Source organism: Penaeus monodon, chromosome 33, assembly GCF_015228065.2.
Source record: "Penaeus monodon isolate SGIC_2016 chromosome 33, NSTDA_Pmon_1, whole genome shotgun sequence".
NCBI classification, from domain to species: Eukaryota; Metazoa; Arthropoda; class Malacostraca; order Decapoda; family Penaeidae; genus Penaeus; species Penaeus monodon.
Genome location: NC_051418.1, coordinates 25,522,624 through 25,522,975, shown reverse-complemented (window position 1 = coordinate 25,522,975; position 352 = coordinate 25,522,624). Strand labels below are relative to the sequence as shown.

At 61.6% G+C, this 352-nt stretch overlaps 1 protein-coding gene across 1 annotated transcript in view; it reads left to right on the top strand.

Moving 5' to 3' along the window:
• Positions 1-352, top strand: part of LOC119594317 — a 78,990-nt gene that overhangs the window by 76,646 nt on the left and 1,992 nt on the right. Inside the window, exon 5 of the mRNA XM_037943376.1 lies at positions 74-183. Within this exon, the coding sequence (XP_037799304.1) occupies positions 74-183 (110 nt within the window). The remainder of the gene's footprint in view (positions 1-73; positions 184-352) is intronic.

Sequence of the window (352 nt, the reverse complement as noted above, 5' to 3'; positions counted from 1 at the left end):
TATCAAAAAAACCCCGCCCCCCCTTCCGCGGGGCCCCTTTTTCCCTCCCCTCCCCCTCCTGCGGGGGTCCTAGGCCTCGGGGTAGGGGGCCGAGCCTCGCATCCCACGGGGTACCGGCTGAGCGTCTGGGACCACAAACAGCTGGTGCAGGAGATCACGACCTCCGTCAGCGACACCGACAAGGTAAGGAGCGTGAGGAGTCAGGAGGATTCCTTGGCGGCCCATCGGAGGTTTCGAGGGGGCGATTGGTCGAGGGTGATGGCCCGAGGGGTGGGGGGTGGGTCTTGGGGTGGGATTTTTCATGCGCAGAGTGATTAGAGTTGTACTGGAGAAATCAATTTTTGTTGTGAGT